At 39.9% G+C, this 22,217-nt stretch overlaps 1 protein-coding gene across 2 annotated transcripts in view; it reads left to right on the top strand.

Annotated features, from left to right (window-relative positions):
- SKAP1 (src kinase associated phosphoprotein 1) overlaps window positions 1-22,217 on the top strand; it is a 253,786-nt gene that overhangs the window by 47,425 nt on the left and 184,144 nt on the right. For both annotated transcript variants that reach the window (XM_019482590.2, XM_014603650.3), the window contains exon 4: window positions 5,436-5,552. In XM_019482590.2, coding sequence (XP_019338135.1) covers window positions 5,436-5,552 — 117 coding nt within the window. The remainder of the gene's footprint in view (window positions 1-5,435; window positions 5,553-22,217) is intronic.

Raw genomic sequence — 22,217 nt, 5'->3', positions numbered from 1 at the left:
GTATACAAATCAGATGTCCTGTTTACCATCATCATCATCATTATTCTTACTATTATTATTTATTGTTACTAATCTATTTGTGTAGCTCTGTTAGTAGGAATGGAGAAAAATTAGTATCTGCTACAGTGTTCGAGTGGTCCGCAATGCACAAAGAAAAGATCAGGACAAAATGTGCAGACTGATGATTTCAAGCATAACACCTAGATATCATAGGGATGAACATATCAGAAATGCATGTGAATAGAGATGGAAACACCATGGTGTATCTCAGGAAAAAAAAAAAGGAGAGACCTTCACTACCCACACATTAATCAGAAGAACTAACCACGCAAATCCAAATGGGTATTTAGGAGCTGATGAAGCCTCTTAAGATGTTCAGTAGGAAACATCAGACATTTTCTAGTACATAAATGTGTTCAAAAAGGTATATAATTTATAATGGCAGTGTTGACAGAGCTTTAACTACAGCGTTACAAATGTGAGGCTATAATACATTTACATGTGAATAACATTTACATGTGTGGGTGCATCTGTGTTAATGTATTTCTATGTGATGCTCAATAATTTAGGCAAGTGATTGTAATAAGGGATATTAAACCATAGTATTGACAATACTTCCACTGCTCTGCTTTGGGAAGTGCATTATTGCTAAATTAATCCCTGAAAATCTGGAGATATTAACACTGCTGAGCATGAAGGCAGATGGGATTTGGATCAGAGACCTTTATTTGTAGCATGACACTGACGACTCATTAAAGTAGGAATTTTGTTTCCTACAAGTGGTTGAATATTAACTGGAGTCAGGGATTTTACTTCCTCGTTGGCATGAGTTAGTTTGTCATAAAAGCATAAATGGAACTTGGGTAGTATTGATTTTCTTACATCCTAAAAAGATACTTAATGAAACTCCAGGTACCCAAGAGGGACTTTTATGGAAGGGGAATGCAAAAAAAGCTTTAGTTGTAGCTCTCTTAACAATCTACTGTAGATGTGAATACATTTTTAACTATAGAACCCCTTCACTTACATAGGAGATTCTTCCTCTTCCCAAATGTGCCAGAAATGCATTTGTTTTTACTTTTTATGCAAAGAACCACTGTAGGATTAAAAAACATAGCAGGAGAAGTGAAAGGTTTTCTTTCTTTTGGGTGCATTTGAACGGCTGCATGCACCAGGGGCCTGGCTCCTGAAGTCCTAATCACAACAGTTAGGCTTTGAATCTGTGCATCTTCAAGCCAGGTGTTTTAACCCATTTTATGGAAAGGGAAATTGAGGCATGGAGCCATTTACTGTGTCATGAAATAAGACTGTAACAAGACGGGTTAGAATCTTGAACATCTGACTTCTAGTACAAGGCTTTTTTGACTACTAGACTGTGCTGCCTCCCTGTCACAGTTTGCGGGAGGGTGCAGTAATGTGTTATAGGCTCAAATTTTCAGCTTGCTCATTCCCATACTTGCAAAAGTACAGGGAACATTGTATCTGGGGAAAGATGTGAGCTCCAGTGTGCCCTCCTGATGAGATGTTTATTTATGCACTCTCTGTAGGATGGACAAATCTGGTGTCTGCATAGAAGCATACCCTAAGTGCGAGTTTGGAGTATTTTCTTGCTCATTCGTTATACCTCACTTGGATTCATTCAGGGCTCTCTTCCCTTATGCTGTGCATGCTTACACTCAAGGGTGTATGATCATGCATGTCTCATTCAGGTTCTCTTCTAATACTACCAGTTAAAAACCTATTGACCTTCCTTCACATTTAATATGGCAGATCTGCTGGATACTGCATCTCTGTTAATGCCAGGCCTAGGTGATTTCTGCCTGCTCTCCAGCAGGGACCCAAAGTAACTGATTGCAACCTGAACTGACACGCTTCTATCTGAAGTCACTACAATTAGGGTTTGGAATCGCCATTCACTCTCTAGCCATTGACAATACAAGTCGCTGGAGAAAGGATCTTCCCCCACCAGTTTGCTTTGAATCAATATGTATAATGCATGATCTCTCCATTAATTACACATCACACCTTTGGGCCCCTCTTTGTATTGCAAAAGAAGGAACTGTTGCTATATACAGTGTCAGGCAGCTAAGAGCTGGTGTGATTTGCTGGAGTCTTTACCTTTTTCCTTTTCTCCCTGTGTCATAAGCATCAGAAGCAAGGTGTAGTATTTGGTACACTGGGTGACAACCAAGTACTGTACCACAAAACCTCCTGGGGAGAGCTTCAGCTCATGGCCTCCCTATTGTTCTATCTCTTAGAGTCAATCTTAACTTTTGTTCATGCTCCAAAGAGTGATAAGTTGGGGAATTTTACTGAGGATTTGAGTAGGAAGATAGAGCAGCTCTGTGTCAGGTGCAGGGTAATTATTTGCTGGGGCTTCTGTGCTATTTGGTTTTTATTCCCTGTGTTTTCATTAAAGGCTAATGAGATTTTTCTTCATTCAGAACAATAGCTTGGCCCCTGACAAGTGGTTGGTTATTTTTTCTGCTTGGACTCAACTAGCTGTTGCTGCTCCATAAACTTTATGGAGAAAAGGATTAGAGCACAAGAAGTTTCAATCGCCTAATGCAAATCCAAACGGAAAGGACCAAGACTGACTTTGTTCTGCATTTGGGGGAAAAGAGGGGTTGGGGGAATGTTTATGTGGGTCTGAGGGGTGTTGTTGTCTGAATCTCAGTGCTAGATTGCCTGGTTTTAAACTTTTCCTGGAAACAAATGTGGAATTGAAATGAAGGGAAACCTTGGTTTTGAGTCTGTCTTAATTTGTACAACCTTAGAGTTCGGGCATGTGTGCCCCTGGAGCCTGTGCATATATGTGACTGGGTCATGCTGTCTGATCCCATTTGCACATGCATGTGAAAACCCAGCATATGTTTCGGTGCCTGAATGTGAGCCTGTAATAAGGAAGAATGCACATCTAGCAACAATGCTGCTGTACATCTCTGGATGCAACACCGGTTTATTAAATAGTCTGCAAAAGCCTGTTGTGTAACAGATCAGTGCCCCCATCATGCAGCTTTGCTCATGTTAGTAAACACATTGATGTAATAATGAACTATTCCTTGGTATAAGTGCCAGGATTGGGCCCTTGGTTTTTTTTCCAGGTAGTGTACTGCAGTGATGCACTGATGCGCAGTGCATTGCTTTCCATTGAGAATGGTGCCCCATGCCTTGCTGCCTCCCAGTATCCTGAACCCATAAACAGTTTGCTCGTTATCACAATAATGCTGCACCTGTATCTCATTATAACGGAACACCTGTTACCTTGTTTCCAAAGGCTTTTTTTAATAGCGTGCTTTGGTTTGGTTGCAAGAAAATGTTCCTTTAACAAATCAGGGCCTGAGTGGGCTCAACAGTAGCTGTCTTGTAACGCTGGCATATACACCAAGTATCTGCAGTGATGCAATAGTCAAACCCCTTATACTGCAGCACAGCATTTAGGAAGGTAGTTCATTACTAGGAACATTATGTGGTTGTGCTTTGCCTAGAAATCTTTGCTGTAGCAGTCTTCTTTTTTTTTAATTTGTTCTCTCAAAAGGTATGACAAATACAGTGTTAAAAACTCAGGGATTTTAATGTGCTAAAATGGACAAGTATTGCCTCCCTTTATAGATGGGTAAGCAGAGGGCTGGAACCTCTTCTCCAAGGTCACAGTCAGGGGCATTGTTAAGACTATAGCCAGATTGACAGATTCAACCAAACCACCTCTCTTCAGTTTTGGAACCATGTTTGGCAGCTGCCAGAGGCAAACAGTGCATGAGTGTGTGCTCTGCCACCTATGATACCTGTCGTTCAGTTTTTTCTCCCTGGTATGACATTAATTGCTCCTGAACTCCTAATGAATGCTGCAATTCATAAATGCAAAAACATATCTTTTGAGTTTCCTTTCTGTCCCTTTATGCTTCCACTCCACACCATGTTTTGCATGTGTTTACTGTGAGAAACCACATAGGACTGGTAAGACATGGCAGTAAATAGTTATAGAAACAGATTTATTAATGATCAGCTACTCTTATGACCTCTTTTGATTTTGAGAGTTGTGCCTTTTCTGAGCAAAGGACCAGGGACTCCCAAATTCTAATCCCAGATGTGATACTGTTTCCCTCCCAGCCTTGGATAAATTGCAGAAGGCCAAATTTATAATGGTAGCAAGGCATTCTGTACCAAGCAGCTCTCTTGTGACATTTAGGGGCTGGACTTTCAAGAGAGAGCAGCACCCAAGATGCTAAACTCTTAATAGTCTTGTACTGGAGAGGGGAATGACCTCTCTTAGAAATATGACCTTGACAGCAGTTGCTGAGCTGTCTGGACAATTCCTATTTTAACTTTTCCATGGCTTAGTTTAACCACTTGTGAAAGTGGTGTTGATGCAACCTTACTCTTACTCTGCATATTTGTATTTGGACAACAGCTTTATGATAGAAAGTGTTAAGTACATGTTAAATATTATTTTAGGTTTCCTTTCTTCAACTGTTAATTTATCTGATGCTTATGACGTTTGGTTGTGTGTGCTTGTTGGAGGGACTGGAGAGGTAAACTTTTCTCCTCAACACCCTTAGTGTGATTTCCCCAGTTTGTTTAAAATCACCAGGCTTAACCTTTACATTACTTGCTAAGGTAAATTTACAAGTTCTAGTTTTTTAACAATTTAGTGTTTGAGTCAATATTAAAATAAAATGAAAACCCACTTCTCATTTGGTATGTGTTGAATGACTTGCAGCCCTGTTTGTCTTGCTATTGGGGGGGGGGGGGGCAGTGTGTGTCCGTACAGCACATTTAAAGTAGTCTTTTACTTCTCTTGTTGGCAACCAATTCTCTTGGTATCTTCTTCCTGGGTAGATGCTTGTTTTACAGCACCATCTATCTGAACATTTTTTTAGTAACACCCATCACTATAGCATCTGAATGAGCACTTCCCATCTTAAACCAGTAGCAGAAAGTCCTTAGCTGACCAACTATGCTCTCCAGATAGTGTGACAAAATCTAACACACAGTTACAGTAGTGCGCGCACAAATTTTGCTTCAGTCCATTTGTGCAAGGTAGTGTGCCATTATAGGGAACCAGGTTTACAATATTTTTTTTTCTAGTACCTTTCATTTGAGTCTATCAAAGCTTTTCATATATGAAGTAAGGCGGTTAACATCCCTGTGAAGTGGACATTATAACACCCATTTTACGTATAGAGGAAACAGTAGCACTGATATGCACAACAAATTCCCCAAAATTGTAAGCATGCATTAAGAAAAGGATGTACGTTTTTATTTCCAAATAATATTTTAGTTCTTGTGTCTGCTAAAGTCCCGTTTGAAGTTTGCAGTATATTTCAGAGGAAGGATATCTGGGACCATCAGGTGATATTGGCCTGTCCCCTAGGAGTATAAATTGATCCAGCTAAAGTTAGTTAAAGTTTTCACCTCTTCTTTTCCCTCTCCAGGGGGGGATGCAGTGGATGCTGGTTATGCACAGGACAGCTCTGATGACAACCAGAGCTGGACATGTGCCCCTTCCATGGTATCGGATGCATCATTTCCATCAGATTACCAAGATGATGGTAAGTGACTTCTGACTGTGAAATATTTTCAGTATTGTATTTGGAGATATACTGTATTTTTCCTTGACCTGCTGTCATTTCTATTTTTGTTGTGCTTCCAGTGTTGAAGTTATGCTTTCTGTCCAGCTTATGCTTTGTGTTGAGGACTAACTGTTATATTTACCAGGGCAAGTTCTAATAAATTGAGTAACTCTAAAGCTAAAGAGACAACTCTGCATCTGTGGTGTAAGTGTAAACTGTACTGATTCATTTTACTCTGGATTTATGGTGAAACAGCAAACTTTGGTCAAATGGCCAGTTTTTGAAAGTGGAGTAGTGGTTCTTGGGTATCAAACTTAAAACACCTAGGGGGACCTAATTTTCAGAATGGGCTGAACTGCTACCATCTGAAAAAAGGATCCCTCCAGTTTGGGCACTGGAGTAATTAATAGTTATTTGAATATCATTTTATTCCCAAGGAAACACAGATACTCTAGATTTGGGTTTAGAAACAGGCAGAAGATGTACTCTGTGGTGATTTGAAGGCTCTTGAAGAATTAGTAGATCCTTGCTGTTTTGCACTGGGCCATCCCAGGTATAAAAGTATCTCTAACACTTGCCTCCACTTGCAACTGGTAACCCAGCAGTGACAGGTGTATGACCCATTGCTGAAATCCAAACATTCCATGGTACAGTTCACAAATTAAGAAAAATGAGGTTTTATTTGGTAAGGAATCATATCACTGGTAATATCTGTGATTATGAAGTTATCTTCCTTGCAAAGTGTGGTATGCAGTATATACCTGCAATTTGTACTGATTCGTGCTATAAAATAAATGGTTTTGTAACACTGACAACAGGGTTGATCTGGTAGCTGGTCACTAATTGCAGCATGTGAAAAGAGTTTAGGCATTGTTAATTAGTTCTTTTAAGAAACTCTTTCCCTTTAGATATAATACACTTATACAGTGGGTGGATGGAGAGAAGATGACACAGATAATGGATATTAGACTAAATGAACATCAAGTGCTGAAGACCATGTCTCATGGCACAAATGATGTCTCGCTGAAATCCCATGGTTGTGACATGAATTATGTTTTTATGAAGCCCCATGGTTCCTCCATGCCTGTTTAAGCTTGTCCAAGAAGATATTTGCTTTGCTAACTTAGAATGGTGATTTTTGGCAGCCATAAAGGGCATAATGTGAAATAATGCTCTTGGGGTATGTAAATGTTTGGCACCACTGGAAGCTTTCAGACAGAGATGAAAACTCCAGACTTGATGGAGGGATGCCCAGGTGGAGAATGGCAAGCAAATTGATTTATATATTTTTTTCATATTGGCACTGAGACCAAAACTAACTGCTGCAACATTAAATGAGTTATAGGTTCTTGAAGAGCAGCAGCAAGAAGTAAAGCTGGTTTTATATTTTTGGATAAGAAATGGAGCATTTTTTAATTTTTACCCTTGGACATAATGGATTGGATGTGGACCCTGGCATGCAGACTGCTACTGGCATTATCTGTAACTAAGTGAACACTCAAGGTACCACTAAGCATCCTTCCTTGTCCTTTCACTGAGTGACCAGAAAGGACTCCATGATGATTGATTCTTCCAGATATATTCTGAGGAAATAAATGGATGAGGATTACCAGCTTGTCTAAGTAGCAGTACTTCACGACATTGCCAAAATGTCCTTCTATTAATATTGTTGAGGGCCCTCCTTTTAGATCAATACAAACTTTGTATAATTGTTTGTAATATCCAAATTCCTTTTTCTGGATCTGGAAGAGGAGAAAGATGATATTGGCAGTGCTACATCCTGCTTTAAAACCACACCGACTCCTCTGGATGTATTTGCCATTCCTAATAAGAGCCGGGCTAGTAGGACTTCTGACAGATTTGTTAGAATAGATCCCATGGTTGCCTCTTCGTATTCTGACCTCAGATGGATATGAAGATGGCTTAAAGACTTTTGGTCATGTGTGCCATTACCATAACGAAGATTGTCAGAGGACAATACCTTCAAGGATTGGTGGTGAAGGGCATCTATTGATTCATGGCTGAATTACTAGACTTCCTGTTGCTTCTGTCTTAAGCTAGAATAATACGTTTTGGGATTCTCTTTGTCTTCTGCTAGTTGACCCTGGTTGCATGATCAAGGATACTAGAATGCTGGACTGTTACTCTGGGTTCTTGCCCCGTTCCAGACACTAACCTGCTAGGTGATTTAGGGCCAGTTGCTTCAGATGGACTTACCCCTCCCTCTTTTCTTCCCATTGCCCCTCCAAGTTCCATTAGATTCCAGTGGGATTTGTCTGCACAGATGCTTGAGAGAATTAAGGTGAAAAATGTGAAGTCAATGCACATAAGCTAAAGCATGTTAATCCTTAGAGAAGAATTAAGCCACGGTGAATTAAGGCCACTTTACTGCTGAATGAGAACATCCATATGGGAGTTGAGTGTGCTTTGACTTGCATGTATTGGTCTTTTGCCTTTTTCATTCGCCCTTGCTTCTTGGAGGGTTCCCATGGAGAATATGGCTGCACATCATTAACTGCCCAAGTCTCTCTGGAGAATGGTACTTGGACACTTTTGGAAATCGCACCCTTTGTTGATCTCTGCCTTTCTTCCCTCCCACGCTTTGTCTGGCTTGTCACTTTAGACTACAGGCTCTTCGGGGCAGGGACTCTGTTTCTACAGGATGTGACAGGGCCCTATCTTTGTTGAGGCCCGTAAGTGCTACTGTAATACAAAATAAGTGAACAAAAGCTACTTTCTGTCCTAGAGGGCAGATGGTTCATGCTTGGAAAGAGTTAGCTCAACTTCAGCAAAAAACAGACTTTCTTTCCTTGTCTTGGTGAGTTTGCTGACATTCTGTGCTGTGGTAGGTGCTGCATCCCTTCTAGCCTTGCATTGCAACAAGAAGAGGGTGGGTTTTTTTAGTGGCACAATCCCACAGTGGGCTAAAGACCACTGCATCCCATCCTTCTTTGTTTTGAGGCTGAACCAGAAGATTTTATGGAAGATAAGTTTTTGTTTTAAGGATGATATTTGCTTTCTCTGTTTCCATTTAAAAATAGGGATGGCATTGAGGAAATGTTTGTATTTCATTTTTATTTTGAGCAGTCTTTTCCTCACTTCTGTCAAAGTTTCCCAGGGAACCTTTTAAACTTCTGTATTCTCTGACGGAGTGTGATAGGGGAAGCAATTCTGCAAGTTAGGGATGACTTTATTCAATGAGCCACGACAGTGTTATATAGGATCATCCCTAATGAGTGATTAAGAAGCTAATGTTTGTACAGCGCTCGGAGGCTGTGAAGCACTATATAAGTGCTAAGTACTATTATAATGATAAGTATTTCTGATGAGACACTTCCCGTGTAATGTATTCTGCTCATACCACTTTAAGGCTCTTTTTACATGTTTTCTTTTAAGACTTGTAGTTCACTTAATTTTCCAGTGTCCAGCAATTTAATTATAAGTGTAAATTAGATGCCAAAGCTTTGAGGTATGCATTTGTTTCTTACAGATACTTAGCCCTTTTATATTGGGGTTTTCTCCCCTTAAGCTCAAGGCATTTTAAATGATGGGAGAAGCAATATTATCTTTTGTTGCAGAGATGGGGAAACTGAGGCGTGGGGGGAAGGGATGTAACATAGCCAAGGTCACACACTGAGTCACATAACAGAGATAAGATATTAGAATTTGGTCTGAATTACAGCCCTCTGACCTTATCAACTACCCTGCCTCTCATATCATCATGTTTTCATGTTGTGTTATAATGTAATGTTTTTGCTGAAATGCTAAGAGGAATATATGTATTGGGGTATATATAACATGTATAATGGTAAAAATTGGTCCGTAAATTTTACATGTTGGGTGAATTCTCTGGTGGGTTGAAAGAGGTCAAGGCTCCACTAATTTCAAAGTTTCAACCATTACTTAAACAGATACATTTGGGTCAACATTTACAACTTTTCTTTTCACTTATGCTTTCCTTAAATCATAACATTTGTAAAATCGCTATATTTTTAGGTTCTGAAAAAGTTCACTGTGGCTTTTTGATTTTTTTTTTCTTTTTTATTCCAACATAATAAAATTTGGCAGGTGAAATCATTTTTTACTTTACCATGACTTCTCCTGGGATTTGGGGAAATGGAGGAAAAATAGAAATCCGAGGGGAATTTTTTAATGTTGTTATGAAGAATATGGTTCAGATACCAGCTCCCTCTAATAGACCGTTGCCTTTCATAGCATAAAGACTTGGCCCTGAAAATGAGCTCTTTCTTATTTTTATTGCAACTGTGCCTACAGTCCCAACTGAGATTATGTTCCCCTGTGGGTGCTGTACATTGACCTAGTAAAAGACTGTCCTTACCCTGAATAATTTACAATGTGAATAGACAGGCAAATGATAGAAGGAGAAAGATGTACAGGCAGGGGAAGAGACTTGTCTGAAATAACATAGCGAGTAGGTCAGTGACAGAGTTGGTGACTAGAGCCCTGGAATTGCATCCTAAATTCTGTCTTGTAGGCCATACCACTTTGTGGAGCGACATGTCTGCAGCAAGCTTCTGCTTGGGTACATGGGGGTCTACCAAGACCATGCTCTTGGCAGGATCAGAGACTGAACAGGCTATAGCTAGGGAGCTAAATAGCAATGCATACCGTGGCATCTAGCTATAAGTTCCTTTTCCTTTATCAGTCTATGACCCAGTTTTTCATTGGTGGCACTTATGCAATCCGTTAGTGTACTGCAAGTGCACCTTTCCCACTCTTTGATTTTATGTATCACAAAGTATTGGAAATTGCATAAAAGGGTATTTCTCATTGTGGGTAGTCTCTAAGTATGCTTGCTGAAGGTTACCCTTCAAATCCAGTGGAGAACCTTTTCTCTCCTCAAGCAATTTCTTGGCACTCTTCACATGTGATAGACCTTTAGTTGAGCCTCTGCTCACAGGCTAATTTAATTTGGACTGAATATTAATGCTACAGGATTTTTTTGTTTTTTGGGAGGCATTTTGGGCCCCTGTTCACATCTCCCAAGGCATTCACTTTCCTAAATTGTGTAAATCTAAGTATTTCTTGCACATCTCATTTCCCCATTTTGGTATCTGTTGGTTTTTTTTCTGGCTTTTTTTCTTTTTCTTTCATTTTTTAATGTGCTTTTTCTGAACTATTTTGGGGCCTTTCTTTGAAAGTGGGCTTCCTTGTTTGAAAAACAAGAATGTAGGCTGACTTTAAAAGAGACATATGGACATATGTGTTTGGTGTTTGGGTAGGCGTGCATCTTTGTTTTGACATATGTGGGCGTACTTGTGTGCATTAATGGCTTAACGTCTTGCGTTGTAATTGACTATAAAGCAGCAGTTAAGGCGGGTTTTATGGACCACAAAAGAGATGAGAGTTCTGCAGCTCCCTCTTGTGGTAAAAGAAAATAATATTTTGGGTAGTATCTGCAGCAGCTGTCGATTCGGAATGACAGAAACTTATTTCAGTTGTGAGTGCACATAGAGCTATGAAATAATTTGGGCTTGCTTTATGAAACATTTTCCTATTGAAATTAATCTCCTCAGCAGCCAACCCCTAACTCCACTCTCTGTTCATTTTTTTTTAAGTGCTGGTGTAAATGGAAAGGAATGAATTCATGACTGAATTTGGCTCAATATGTTCAAATAATAAAATACAGAAGATCAGAAAAACAAGACTTGCAAATCAGTGGCTTTTTTTGTTTTCCTTTGTTTTTATATGTAAACATTTTTGTGGTGTTCCTACTCCTAATTGGAGTAGGTTGTAGTTACTTGTCCAGAGTCTGATCTTGATTTCTCCAGTATAAATTCATTGAGAACTTCTGTTGATCTTGATGGAATTACTTTTGGTGACCCACAAGGATGATAATTTAGGTTTAGCGTCTAGCTCAGGGGTGGGCAAAATGCAGCCCGCGGGCCAGATGCGGCCCGCCAGGTCATTCTGTCCGGCTTGCAGGGCCCCTAAAAATTTAGAAAATTAATATTTATCTACCCCTGGCTGCCTGTCATGTGGCCCTCAGTGGCTTGCCAAAACTCAGTAAGTGACCCTCCGCCCAAAATAATTGCCCACCCCTGGTCTAGCTGGAGTTTGAGCCAGGTAGTTGGTACCAGGTAGTCACTAATGCCTTAGTTTGTTATAGGTCCCTTAAATCCCTTTAAAACTATTTTCTCAACTCCCACTGACTTTCAGTAGTGCAAGTGAAATGAGAACCAGAGAGAACTGCCCCTGATTTTGTTTTATTCAGAAGGTGCTCAGCATCTTTTGACTCTGGACTGCAGCTCAGTTTGAGGCCATGGGCTCTCTCTGCCTCTGTTGATCAAATCCTAAATGTTCACAGGTGAGTGTGAAAACTTAAATTAAGGCCCCAAAGTTTGCTATTTTTCTTGTAGGATGGTGTCAGAAGTAAGTATCCATCTTCCTTATGCCAGAAAGCCTCTTTGTTGTTTTGACTGGATGATTATGAACTTGCTGTTGCTGTAGTTTAAGGCTTATGAAACAATATGTCAAATGTTCTCGGAATGCGGCTCTTGTCAAGTGCAATTGCCAATGAAAGTTCCACCTGGTTTGTTTCCTTTTGATGTTGGGCATTGGGTATACAAGACCAGGAAATGAGCCAGCTAAAAATGCAGATACATTCTTTTTCCTAACACTGAACCTAATTCTGTTGGCCATATTTAAGCAGATCCACTTCCAGTCACTTCAGTGTGAGGTTGAATAAACCCTATTAAAGGAGCAGAGCACTTGCTGGACATGCTTTGTTCTCTCTGAGACTTTAAAGAAGTTTGGTATCCCTCAAGATAGAGCCCATATTCTCTAACGTATCGCTTTCTGAATAGGAATATGCTGTAACAAATCTATCTATCTAAATACCATTCATGTCTCTGATGGCATTGTGAAACTAGCAACTCCTCCGTCTTGTCAAAAGGTTTGGCCATACTTTTGCATGGAATGACTCAGCTCACCTGAGGTATACTGGAAGGAATATTGTGTGCAGGCTGCCAGAAATGGATGAATAAATGATGCATCACAGGCAGATCCTCAAAGAATTAGGAACAGTGAGAACTGAATTTGTCAGTACTATCTTAAAACTCCATGGAGGTTGGGTTGTTTGTTTTAAAAACTCTCCAGCTTTCAGTTGGGATTTTGCAAGGATGTAATGAGCTGTGTGTACAAGTGATAATTAGCTCTCTACATTCTCCCTGTTTCTGGGGTAAGATTTGCATCTGCAGACAAGATAGTTGGCTGCATTTTTGTTCGTGACTGTAATCCTCTTCCCACACACAACCATGGACTGAGTTAATAGCATTTTAGAAGCTAGCCTGAGACTTGCTGTCAATTTTGTCCCTGAAGAGCTGGAAGAATCCAGGTTGCAAACAGGGCTTTCTTTATAAAGTAGCGGAAACATGTTAAACAAGTACTGATTTTAAAAAATAAACACAAACCTGCCTCCCCAAAAAATAAACAAACCCTGAAGGCCCAACCATTTACACTAAGGACTCTGTCCCACTCTAGCAGCCCAAAGAGGTCTGCTTTAAGTTTGCTTATTGTTGCCAGCCATATCTAAATGAGTGTTAGTGTAAATTCAGAAGCAGCCCCCCAAATCTTTAAGTGATGGGCTGGACCCAAGCTCTCATGTTTAAACATAATGAAGTTTTGGGGAATGTGTTTGAAACTCAGTATTCTCAACCTCATATGTTCAGAGATTGGCTTAAAAGCACAAATTGTATATGAAGATAATAGGTTCTTAGGTTCCCTTTGTTTGCCTTCTGGCTTTGAGCTTCTTTGAATCACACTTTCAAGCTTTCCTCCATAATTGTGAATGATTAAAACCTCTTTTTAATGCTGCCATCGACACCAAAGTATGACTTCAAGAGCTGGAGCTTTCAGAATAACATAAGTTATTGTGAAACTTGCAGCAAGAGCAAGACCATTGCTAGCACAGCCAATCTGGATCCCAAATGGAAATATGATGTCCTGGCCCTTGCATTCTTGTTTTGGGTGCACATTCTTGAGTATCTTCCTCTCATTGGATTTGAGAAATTGCTCTGTGAATTCCAAAGTAAAGATTCTTGCATTTAACCACTCCATGGATTTATTTGTAAGACTGGAATAATTTTTTAAGCTGTGTGCCCCCTCTTTCTCTTGACAAGGAGCAATATCTGTGTTTGGTTCCTTGAACACTAAAATTTCAAATACAAGCAGGCAGCATTTGAATGCTTAAAATTTAACTTGTCATCTCATGGGTATTAAGCAACTGCTGCTTTCCTTGTAGTACTTTAATAGTGAATTTAGGGCAGTTCTTTGACTTAACACAGGGTATTCTACCACATGCAGACTATCTTGTGGTCCAGTTGTTGAATGGCTTTTGTACTGAGAGTGTAGAACCCAGATTACTACAATTCAGTGAGATGTCCAACTATTTTTGCCACTCGTGCTTTTATACAGCGTTCTAAAATTTCCAATTCTCAGCTGACCTTGGAGGCAGTAACATTTTAAAAATTAGTGGTTAAAATATAGTTATACTTTTATTGTTGGGCAAGTTTCCCCATTCTTTACCAAGATAAGATCAGGTGAATAAATTCTTGTACCTAGACTAAACCAAGTTCAATGATGGCTTTGAAATGCTGTTTTCATGGAAGCCTTAATTGTGTAAATAGGGAGCACTTGCTTAGGATCACTGTTTTGAATTAATCAAATAAGAGGAGGGGAAAACATGCTTATCCTTTTAGATTTTTGTAGGAAACATAAGACTTTGTGTGTATGCCTTTAAGAAGGTGCTTCATCATGTAGCTTATTCTCATGTGATATGGCAGCTGTCAGGGCACAAGATTGAGCTTTCTCTTGTGGCGAATTGCATGTTCACCATGTCAAACACACATGAATTATCAGTGTGCAAGTTACTGTTGCCTGGGGGTCTGGGATAACTTACGTACCCTCTTCCTAAAGGTCTTTATATTCATGAGTATGTAAATCTCAAGCGGAAATGCTTTGTGTCTGAATTCTCCCCAGTAGAGGGATCGGTACCCAGGAAGAAAAAGTTAACAAACTTGGAATGGAACTTTTTACACCTTTTTTTGCCTTTAAAAAAAAATTAATCAATTTTCCTATGTTAAAAGTTGTGCATAGGTTCTCTGTTAACTCAATTTTTCATAGAATTTTAATACAGCAGTGCCTCAAGCTCAAGATCAGTGAAGGCAGCACGTAGGGAAAAGTGCCATTTTTGACTAGGCTGTTTTTATGTGGCTATATAGAGGTTTTTAAGCTTTTAAGACTGTCCATGAAGTCCCACAAGCTAGCACCATGGCCTTATTTCAAGAAAACATCCTAATTTAGCAAGGCACATGCTTTGACCCCTACAAGTAGACTGGAATTGAAGTGCTTTGCACCTGTTGCAGTCACTGTCTGAATGTTACTTCCCACCAGATTTCTGAAAGTCCGGTAAAAAATTTAATACTCCGTCATGCATGTGAGGATTTACCCTTCTGTCAGTGTATGCGTGCAAATCTTTTATGGCCTACTGAATAGTGCCATGGTTTCTAGTGGCAGCAAATTCTGGGTTTAAGTTACAGCTGGGTTGTAAATATGTGGTGTTCCTGTTTGTGAGAAATATTGGTGCCTTGGGCATGGGGCTGCACTGAGAGTTTGGAAACCCTTGTTCTATTCCCGACTCTTCTGCTGGCTTATTATTTAAAGTGAATCAAAACAGATTTAGATTGAATCTCAGGGAAAACCTCCTAACTGTAGGGACGTTAAGGGAACAGGATAAGCTGCCTGGGGAAGCTGCAGAATCCCCCTTTTACTGGAGGTGTCCATTATCAGCATCTAGGATAGTTCAAAAACAGTGGATCCTGCCTTTGTGCAGCGTTGGACCTAGAAAATCCTTGAGGTTTGTTTCAACCTTATAACTTTATAACTTTGAACTGAATGGGAACAAAGGGGGAAAATTGTTTTATAATATTTACTTGAAATCTATAAGGCTCAAGGAAGTCCTTAATTTTCTATTTTTATTTCTTTTCTGTGAAGGACTTTGAACTGAAATGTTCCATGATGACATGCTAGGGAGAAAAATCTAGGATTTAATAATTTTTATATATATTTAAAAGAGAAAAAAAATCTGTGTTTAATGCATTAACATATCGTGATAACTTTGTTTGAAGCCAGGGAAAGCCATTTTTACAGCAGTGTGGCATGTCTAAACTACAAGTCTGGGTTGGCAAAAATGGTGAAAGTAGACATGATCTTTGTGTGAAGGGCTCCTTGGAGAGATGCAAAAAACAACCTTTAGGAAGAAAATAGCCTGATCCCTGCAAGCATTTGTGCACATCTGTTGTTTGTTTGCCTGAGTAAAGTTTCACAGCTACTTGTGCTGTGTAAAGTTGAGCAGGCTCACACCCTAAATACCTAAGAGCACCAAAATTCTAGATTAACAGTTGCATTAAATTATCCAGACAAGTGCTAAGCAATGTACAGTAGTATTAAGTCCTATTGAAGTCGGTGTGATTTAAGCACTTGCTTAAATGTTTTGTTGAATTAGAGCTATCAAGAATATGTAATTATCTCAGTAATGGTAACAGTGTACTCAGCACTGTCCAACATGCAAAAATAAACACACTGTTGCCTGAAAGAGTTTATAGTTTAAAGATATGTGGAACGCTGGAAAACTGATGAAGTTCTGTTTTGTTGGTTTTCTGTTTGGTTCTCTAGAGTCTCTGCATTTAAATGTAAGAAATAAAGTTAATCTAGTAAGGTTTTTCATGGAGCTGTTGTACCTGCCAATAGGTTGACGTAAGCAAAGAGGATATGTTGGATGTTTTGTCATTGTCATTTTGCATGAAGCCACTTGTGAGTGTGTTTAAAGAGTAGCTTTGTTTAAGGCTTATGGTGATGGAATACTTTTTAGGACAACTTAAACTTTTATTGTTCAGCCCTGTGAGGACTGTTGCAGTTGAAAGAGATCTGAAGCCCAAATTGATTTTGGTTGCTCTTGAAGGGTAGCTCTATGTATGCAAACACACACAGGGATGGGGGGAGGGGGGAACACTGGAACTTTTATGTTATAATCCACTGTTACAAGAGGAGCAGCTAAAACAATCAGCATCATCCTTCACCTAGATAATGCTTTCGCTCTAGCTAATAGCTCCTTGTTCATCAAGGAAACGAATGTGCACTGAGGTGACATGCTCTTCACCCACTGCTCTTTGTTCTAGGGTCCTTTAGACTGATTGTATCAGCTCCAGCACTGACAAATATTCCCCCAAACTTTAACACTATGTTAAATTGAGTTATGGGGCTTTAAGGTTAGACTCCTCTGGCTGAAGGTTGATTGTTTCTGAGAGATAAAGGAATCAGTACCCAACAGTAACAGAATCTTTGCCATGGGACAATTTCTGTTATTGAGCTCATAGCTCTCTTTATTTGGTTATAAAAGTCACCCCTATTTTTTTTCTTTGGCTCTTGGAGGAGGCGAAAAGAGAGACGCTGTTCTAAATTGGTGAATTGTTGCTTTTTCTCCATCTACCTTGACCCCCGAGGTGGTGTGCACACTCTGCCAGATGAAGTTGGCTGGATGTTAAAGGAAGCTAGATCAGCTCCTTGAAAAGTATCATCACCTAAGGCCTAGAAACTGCTGCTGCAGTTACCCGCGTGATGGCAACCAGCTTGTAGTGAAGTAAGGTGAAGGTGCCACTGGATCTTACATAGTCTTGATAGGAGGCAAAGAGAGAAGTGGTTTTCTTGTCTTTTGTTCCCCGCTTTGCTTCCTCGCCCCTGCCCCTCCTGCCCTCCCCCAGGGATGCTAGTGTTGTATCTATTTCTAAAGATTTACTTACTCCACCCACAGGGAAACTATTGGGGTGAGGGGGTTTATGCGCTGGCCTGAAGGATGTATGCTGCTGTGCAAATTCAAGGTGTCCTTATGGAATGCCGCTCTATATTTATGTCTATTACAGTGGAACCATGGGACTTTAGCAGATCTTAGGACCCTATTGTAGTTAGTGCTGTACAAAACGCACATAGTATAAAACAATCCCTGTCCCTGAGATTTTATAAATTCAAATAGGCAAGTCAGACACAGAGTAGCAAAAAGGATGCATTGTTATCCTCATATTGCAGTTGGAGGCCACAAATGCCTTTTTCAGGTCCATTGGAGTCAGGAAAGTGACTTCCATTGACCTGGGCCAGACTGAAATAAATTTAAGGATGCATCTAGACTGGAGTGGCAAGTTGCTCAAGTAGCCTAGTAAATAAGGGAGAGAAGAATGGACAGGTTTTGAGGCTAGATCAGGAGTTATTTTAATTTTTGGTATGTTAATATGAAGCTGATTCCATCTCTCCATGCAGGAAGGCTTCAGAGACAGGCTGAGATGGAAGAATGGATAAGGAAAAACGGGGTGGGGGGAGTATCCCTCATCATGGTCAATGATGGTTTTACCTGCATAGATTAATGCATTTGTCTAGAGAGAGGACATAAGAGGAAGGATGGGGTGGTATGACGGTCCTGTGAGACCCATATAGGAAGGGAGAAAAGAGGCCTTGCCAAGAGTGAGGCTATGGAGGCTGTTTGAAGAAGTAGGAGGAACGGAAGGAGTCATTGAAAGCCAAGGGAGGACAAAAAATTTACTGGTGTGAAGATTCCTCATCTTGCATGCTCTGAACTTGTTCCAAATCTTGGAACTTGCACCCTGCTGTTTCTGATAAACACCTGATGCATGAAGTGTAAAGAGAGAGCATGCATGCTAGGGAAAAACTTTCCCCTTTAGGCTTAGTGCAATGGATTTCTGTTGAACCTTTGAATAAACTATCAGACGCTTCCTTCCCCCTCACTCAGATCCCATTATTTTTCTCTAGTGTTTTGCCCATTCTTGTTCTAAATGACCCAATCAGTCAGGATTCTACCACTTGAAGGAAAGTGTTCTGTGATCTAATATGGAGATATCTTTGGGAGATGTTTGGCTCAGTTATGCCCTTTATATTAACTATAACTCTACCCTAGTCTTGAACTTCCTTAAAGAATTTCTTTTGACTCCTTTTCTCCCCTTGGTGTTTACATCTTTCAGATACTTGTAACATGCTCCCCTTTTAGTAAAAATTGTAGTAAGTATGTGAATTTAAGCAGATGTCTGTTTAGAAGTTTGAAGTAGCATCCTCTGAATCAGGAAACCTGGATTTAAATATAGTCTCTAACACAGAGACTTGATTTAGTCTCTTTCACCCTAGCCAAAATTCTGTATTGTTTATGGGGGAGGAAGCAAGGAAAGAGTGAAGTAGGCGTTTTTAACGTTTGTGAAGTGCTTGGAGATCTTGGGGTGAAAGGTGCTTCCTGAGTGTTAACTGACTTCTGTGATTCCCACAAGGGGAGTTGAGGATGCTTAGTACTTTGAAGCAACGAAGATCATAGTCTTTCGCCATTCATTAAATGCTCTTGCCCCTTACCCTTTATTTGGGTGGTACTGTACTCTTTCTGGCGTGCAGGGGTCCAGAACAGCGTTCAGAACTATTATAGGTGCAGTCTCGGTTGAGTTTAACTCCAGGGTAATGATAATAATCATGCCATCATTCCAGAAATTAAAAAGCCCATTAATTCTTTTCCGTCCAAGTGGAGCTGATTTTCCCCACCTCCCTCCCCTCCAGGATAACATGGTCAGTAGACAGGAAACTAGACTTGCTGGTAGGAAGCAATGTTCTATTCATGCCTTACCCACCGACTTTGAGCCAAATCATTTCTGTTATTTCTCTGTCCTTATTTTGTCTCATCTCTTTAAGTTGATATGACTGGTGCAGGCTTCTGCCATAATCAGGTGCCTGTCTTAAGACTTCTATGCGCTAATGCAATGTAATTAATTTTCCACTTAAAGGAGAAAAAATACCCTTCTCTACGTAATATAGTATTGCCCAAGAATCCAGTATGGGGTGATGGCAGAGATCATTAGAGATTAGAGATGCTAAACTACAGTCTATTGGCGTGTTCCAGTATGATAATTCCTATTTGGACCATCAAGACAAAAGCCTCTATGTTCATAACATGTTACCTCACCTTAAGAAGCCCAGAATCAACTTGCGGCTTGTGCTGTTGTATTACATTGGAAGTTCCTCTTCTGTTTGGTCACTACCATTACTCCAAGGCCTTTTTCAACATTACTGCTGTGGAAACATTGCCTTCTCATTGAATGCACTTTGGATTATTTCCCCACAATGTAGCTTGCATGTTCACAGACTGAATCTCATTTAAGTCTCTTGCTTATATTTCTAACCTCTCTGTGTCCCCTAGTTGTATTTCCTCTGCCTTCACTTGATATTTGCATTACCACCTAATTTAGTATCCTCCTGCTCATTGAATTAATGGGCTGTTTACTTGTATTAGATAAAATGGGGCTTAATACCCTGCAATACCCCAACACAGACACTTCTCCCCCACATGATACAGAGTTGTTTATCACTATCTTACGTCTATGGCCCTTGGGCCAATTTTCAGTCTGTATGACAATTATTTATATCCAAGCTGATGCAAATTAATTTTTCAAGAAAGATTTGCTGTGGCACGGCATCAAACACTTAGTAAAGTCACCAGATATATTGCATCTTTTACATTCCCCTTCATCTGCTAATTTTGTAGCTTGATCATTAGAAACGGGGATCACGTGTGTTTTGGTGTCATTTGTCCTTTTATAAACCCAGGTTGCTAGCAGCTCAGAATTAAATTACTGTGTAGGTGTTCATAGACCATCCCCCCTCCCCCGACCCCCCATCCCCAGTTTTTAATATTTGTTCTATTGTTTTATAGGCATGACATTGAATTTACCAGAGTAATAGCTAGATTCACTATTGTTTACTTGTTCCAAAAGATTGGTATTGCCTTTGATTTCTCTACTCTCAAGTCCTCTGATTTCATTTTGTTTCTTCATTATGCATTAAAACTAATTGACCTTTTTACTATATTATTTTGCTTCCCTTAAGATTGAAAGGGGCACAATTCCTAAATCTGAAGATTTACAGAATCCAGGTCTCCAACTATTCATTTACCTGTCTTTTTAACAAAAGCTGTTTCATTATTCACATATCTTGGCCTTAGAGAAGAGGGGTGGGTAGAGCTGGCTACCACAAAGCTATTGCTAATTTTAGAGTTGGGGATGAAGAGGAAACCCAAAGACCGCCTCAACACCACCCGATATACTTTCCATGGTCCTGGTTCTGATGGTATGAATGCTTCCAAAAGTACAAGAAACATGGCCAGTGCAAAGACATTTGCCCACTATTTTCCACACCAGCTGACAGAGATAGGGAGGTGTAGGTACCTCCCAAAGGAGGTACAGGAGTGTGCTCTGTGTGATCTCCCATTGCAGTAGGAGAGTGGGGTTCTGACTGCTCTGCATACTGAATGCCTCAAAAAACTGGCAGTGGGGTAGTAGCCTCCTATTTTTGTTATTTTTTTAGCCTGGCACTGGCCAGGATGGAACCCTTAGCATCCTTCATGCCCATTTTCATCAATGGGCATTCTTTCATCTTTCTATGGTATTTGTAAAACAGACAAGCAAAAAAAACCCCTTTTCTCTCCCCTTCCCATCAATAATTGTAGAATATCTTACATAAGAGTATCTATGTTGTAACAGTAGATATGAATCTGGATTGAATCTGTTTCTATGCAGCCCAAATCACCTCCTCAACCTTAAACAAAAACCTTGAACACATCTTTGGCCCAGTCTCTTATAAAGCCAAATCAGCCTTCTCTTGTTATTCTGGTTACTGTTCTCTAGATTACTGGATATCCTAAAATCTGCTTTGGTTGATACACTTGTGCAGGTACAATGTAGGAAGCCCTTTATTAAGTGTGTTGAATGTAAACAGTTCTGTGATCACTGACCTGATAACTATCACATTCTCTGTTGACTCACTGTAGTGGATAAGGAGCACTGCATGACTTGTTTGCTTCCTGGAACATAATGTTGTTTTTCAGGTGGGTGAAAAGTTTTCTTGATTTTTCCCTAGGTAGCTGCATTTGTCACTTGACAGATGTCTGTCTGATTGGCTGAAGTTCCCTATAAGTATAAATTCAGACTACTTGTTGGTTGGTCCAGTATTTGTTTCCATTTTGTAGATCAGTGGTTTTCAACTTTTGGGGGCTTGAGGCACCCCTCAGAAAATGCCAGCTCCTAGTTCAATTGTTTTTTGACTACAGAAAAACAACAGAGGAATTTATCTGTTGCAAAGAATTCAGAAAGACCACAAAAAGTCAGAATGTTTTCTAACCCTAAGGATTCCTATTTGAAATCTCTAAGTTTATCTAGTAAATCATATTTGTCCACCTAGCAGTGCTATCATTGCATGGCACCCTTGAAAGGATCTCAAGGCATCTCAGGCTGGGTGCCATAGGACCCCAGTTGAGAATCACTGCTGTAGATGAGAGAGGCAGCATAGCATCTGACAAAGTGGGATGTCACCTATGAAAGCTTCTGCCTTTTTTAATAAGGCTAAGGTGCCACCCTCTCCTGCCTTCATTCTCCATTCTCTAATAAAGAATCTAATAAATGCTTCCATTTTGCCTGAGATTTCTCCCCCAATTTCTTTTTTTAAATTACTTAAATGAGAGAATTTTATTTATTTATTTTATTTATTTATTCTTTACATCAAAAGGAAAAGGTATCAGTTGTATTTTTCTTC

Source organism: Alligator mississippiensis, chromosome 4 (genome assembly GCF_030867095.1).
Source record: "Alligator mississippiensis isolate rAllMis1 chromosome 4, rAllMis1, whole genome shotgun sequence".
Taxonomy (NCBI): domain Eukaryota; kingdom Metazoa; phylum Chordata; order Crocodylia; family Alligatoridae; genus Alligator; species Alligator mississippiensis.
Note: the sequence above shows the minus strand (reverse complement) of the source record. Positions and strands in the feature narration are given on the sequence as shown.